Source organism: Lactuca serriola, chromosome 6, assembly GCF_051521515.1.
Source record: "Lactuca serriola cultivar US96UC23 chromosome 6, Lser_US96UC23_V15, whole genome shotgun sequence".
Classification (NCBI taxonomy): Eukaryota; Viridiplantae; Streptophyta; class Magnoliopsida; order Asterales; family Asteraceae; genus Lactuca; species Lactuca serriola.
In genome coordinates this window covers 77,700,249-77,704,126 of record NC_136413.1, presented here as the reverse complement: position 1 = coordinate 77,704,126, position 3,878 = coordinate 77,700,249, and the positions used below count along the sequence as shown (strand labels likewise).

The following is a 3,878-nucleotide window of genomic DNA, read 5'->3' as shown; positions in this document are numbered from 1 at the left end:
GGTGAAAATCGTGTTGTGTTTAGGTTGGTGGGTAGCAGGTTGACAGATCGGTGGGGGCGAATGAGAAAGCTCAACTCAGACTCGACACATATAAATATTCATGTCATCTTGCTCAACCCTAACCCGGAGAAGCAAAACCTACACACGAACCGCGTAACCTATTTAATTATATGGGTTTGTGGGTCAGAATTAGGATCGTGGGTCATGGGAAAAAAGTCTAAATATCACATATTCATTTATTAGTCCTTACTTTCTCCTTTATTTAACAAATATATATTTTTATTTTATTTTTCAATCTAATAAAATAAACGGGTTCACAGGTCAACCTAAAAAATAATATGTAAACCCCAACACAACCCGTATAATAAACAGGTCGACGAGTTAAAACTCAACTCAAACCCATTTATCTTCATTTTTGGTTTGTATTGTGTCAATAATTGTCACTCTCACATGACCATTTACCAAAAAAATGGAGGGTTTTGATTTGGAATGCCAGACAATGAATGAGTTTTATTTTAGAGGAAATGCTATAAATAAATATTGTTTATTTTATGGTTTACCAAGAAAACATATACATTGTAAACTTTGTTTTCAAGAACGAAAAACATATACTAATTGAATGGTTGAACTATTTCATTTTTCAGATAATTAGATAGAATGAAAATTTTGTACTAATAAACAGTGGCGGATCTTAGTGGAGCATTGGGGGTCCCGGACCACTGCTCAATTTCCGGCACGTAATGTAAAAAATGGTTTTTTTTATTAGGTGCACCGGCTTGAAATACGATGGACACCCCTGCTAAAACAGTCTGCGTCCGCCACTACTAATAAATAACATTGTCACTTTAATTATCAAACAAATTTATTAGTATTCTTTTATTTTGGATGAAAATATCATAAATGAAAGTTTGGTGGCCTAATTTCAATTTCTTTATGGTTGGAGGGATTATTATGAAACACCGTAAACCTCTTGAATCGTAAAAGTTAAAACTTCGAATGATCCTCGGCCGCTGCTAAACAGTCACTGGGAGATGCTAAGCAAACTCTATTTCAATCGCCGCTTCTGTACTGCAATTCAATCACCGCGTCCATGGTTGTTCGTTGGCTTGGGCAATCCAGGGGACAAATTTAAAGGAACAAGACACAATGTACGTTATCTCTGAAAACCCTAATTGTTTTTCCTTTGCTTTGTAACACCTATCTACACCAATTCAAATTCAAACAAGGAAATCACCGTTCGAATTTGGAGAAAAAACGTCCCTAAATTAACCCCATCACAATTGAACCTTAGTATGCTGGATTTTTCTTCCTAATTTGTTGCATCTTTGAGAAATTAGGTCGGGTTTAACATGATTGATACTTTCGCGGAGTCGCAAGGGATCGATATGGATACAGTTTTCTGTAAAGCGATTTTCGGAAAAGGCTTGTCAGCTCCTCTCAATTTATAATTTTGTTTGTTGTTTCTTTAGAAATTATCATATGATTTGGGTGTAATCGTGAATAACTAACGGGGAATCCGTTTAATTTGGGGGTATGACGTATCAGGCATTGTAGATGGTGTTCCTGTTTTACTCGCAAAACCTCAAACATATATGAATTTGAGTGGTGAATCGGTGAGTTCTTGCTTAGGATTCAATTCTGTTAAAGTATTTACTTCTTATTGTTTCCACATTGATACATTTTCTTATCTGCAGAGTGGCCCACTTGCTGCCTATTTCAAATTACCTCTAAATCGAGTCCTGGTGGTATGATCTGAAATCTCCATCATAACTTGAACATCATTCTTCTTCCTTCTTTTGACCTTTTTTGTTTTCATGTAACTGTTTTGCTTCTTGTTGCTGTAGTTCCATGATGACATGGATTTACCATGTGGGGTTCTTCGGCTTCAACCCAAGGGAGGCCATGGGAGCCATAATGGGTATCAAAAAATATGAACTTTTCTTTCTCTTAATGCAATATCATTATTTATCTTGATTCTTCATTATAAAATCAAAGGCTTAATAAGATATGCAAATTGGAATTCACCATGTTTGAATTTCTTTGTGTCAGGATGAAGAGTGTGATTCATCATTTCCGTGGGAATCGTGAGTTTGCACGTTTAAGAATCGGTATTTATCATTCATTAAATTCTTCTAGTAAAAGTTTTAGTTTCCTAGATTCATATTTTCCCATAGTTGATTTCCGTTTTTACCCTTTTATATGTACATAGGCATAGGGAAGCCTCCTGGTCAAATGGATCCTAAAGCCTTCTTGCTTCAGAAATTCAACGCAACAGCTCAAGAACGAGTAACATTTTATTCATTTAAACACCATTTACCTCGATTAAACAAATTTTACCTAAAAAATCTTTTTTTTTTGGTTGGTTTTGCAAGATTGATGTTGGTTTGAAAGAGGGAGTTGTTGCATTAAAAGAACTTGTGTCAAAGGGTGTGGAAGAGAGTGCTAGAAGCTTCAACACAGACCAAAAATACAAACACATCAAGATTTCTGTAGTAAACTGATATGGTGTCTCTGTTTGGGAACTTCTCAATTTAGCCCATTACTTGAAATAGAATAATATTTATAGGAAACGAAATTAAAACTATGGATCATTAGGGTAAAACATTTATGTAGTTTTATTACAACAATTCAATACTTGTACGCCACATTTTGATTCATCACTAAATACATATTTTGGGTGAAGATTTTGAAGTAATCTTTTTATTCGTATTCCTGAAAAAAAAATGAGAAAGATGGTGGAGATAGGGATGAAGAAAGGGCCATGGACGCCTGAAGAAGATGAGATTTTGTCAAGTTATATTAAGAGAGAAGGTGGAGGGAGGTGGCGGACACTGCCTAAGAAGGCGGGGCTCCGGCGGTGTGGGAAGAGCTGCCGCCTCCGGTGGATGAATTACCTCCGTCCTTCCGTCAAACGAGGCGGCATTTCACCGGAGGAAGAAGACCTCATCCTCCGCCTCCACCGCCTTCTTGGAAACCGGTAATATAATCTTGTTTTGTTTTTAAAAAAAAAAAAAAAAAAGTTGTGTTGATGGTTTTATGGGATTTGATGATAATTGTCAAATGATATGATTATAAGGTGGGCTTTGATAGCGGGAAGAATTCCGGGGAGAACAGATAATGAGATAAAGAACTACTGGAACACGAATCTTAGTAAGAAGTTGATTAGTCAAGGGATTGATCCAAGAACTCATAAACCATTATTATTATCTTCTTCTTCAAACCCTAATTCTCTGAATTTTGTTCGTTTATCTTGTTCAATGGAACAACCGGAAGTGGGTTTGCCAAATCCCAATGAAATTATCCCAAACCCTAATTTCAACAAAGATGAAGATAAAGAAGATGAGATTCTTAGCTACTCTGCTGCTGATGCTTTCTTGGATTCGTTAATTAATGAAGAAATGTGACCATGATGATGGTTAAGAATATCAAGAACAGTACTTGTCCCCTTGTGCTTCACCTCTTTGGATGAGGAAAAATATATATCTTTTTTTTTTTGGTCAATTGACATTAGTCTCTTTGGAAATCCAATGTATGTCGGTCAAACGTAGTATAAGTTGTACTTTCTTATCTTGCAAAACAAAAACAAGTGTTTAGATTCTAGACCATTTTTCACTAGAACGACAGAGGACAGAGGGTATAATTTTATTACAATTATTACAACCAACTTGGATTATAACAACATGAATCTACAATATAAGTGAAAATGATATTGTATATATTTTCCTTGATTTGTATTTTGGGATGACGGAAAAACAATTTGATGAATAATATTTACTAGGTGTTAGACCCCATATACTATAAGGGTTGATTAAAATAAAATGTTAAATATAAAGGAGTAAAAGGGAAGTTTATTTGTATTTGAAATTTATAATAAGTGA

The 3,878-nt window shown here is 35.2% G+C and overlaps 2 protein-coding genes across 2 annotated transcripts; both read left to right on the top strand.

Annotated features, from left to right (window-relative positions):
* Nucleotides 1-992: 992 nt before the first annotated feature.
* On the top strand, nucleotides 993-2,695 carry LOC145059223 (Peptidyl-tRNA hydrolase family protein). Its single transcript, XM_079007071.1, has 8 exons — nucleotides 993-1,148; nucleotides 1,338-1,422; nucleotides 1,546-1,613; nucleotides 1,695-1,745; nucleotides 1,845-1,918; nucleotides 2,050-2,108; nucleotides 2,210-2,286; nucleotides 2,373-2,695. Exons 1-8 carry the CDS (start codon nucleotides 1,032-1,034, stop codon nucleotides 2,499-2,501), a joined length of 660 nt encoding a protein of 219 aa, XP_078863197.1. The 5' UTR covers nucleotides 993-1,031; the 3' UTR covers nucleotides 2,502-2,695.
* On the top strand, nucleotides 2,590-3,600 carry LOC145059224 (transcription repressor MYB5-like). Its single transcript, XM_079007072.1, has 2 exons — nucleotides 2,590-2,977; nucleotides 3,077-3,600. The coding sequence occupies exons 1-2, from the start codon at nucleotides 2,724-2,726 to the stop codon at nucleotides 3,402-3,404; spliced, it is 582 nt and encodes a 193-aa protein (XP_078863198.1). The 5' UTR covers nucleotides 2,590-2,723; the 3' UTR covers nucleotides 3,405-3,600.
* The last annotated feature ends 278 nt before the right edge of the window (nucleotides 3,601-3,878 follow it).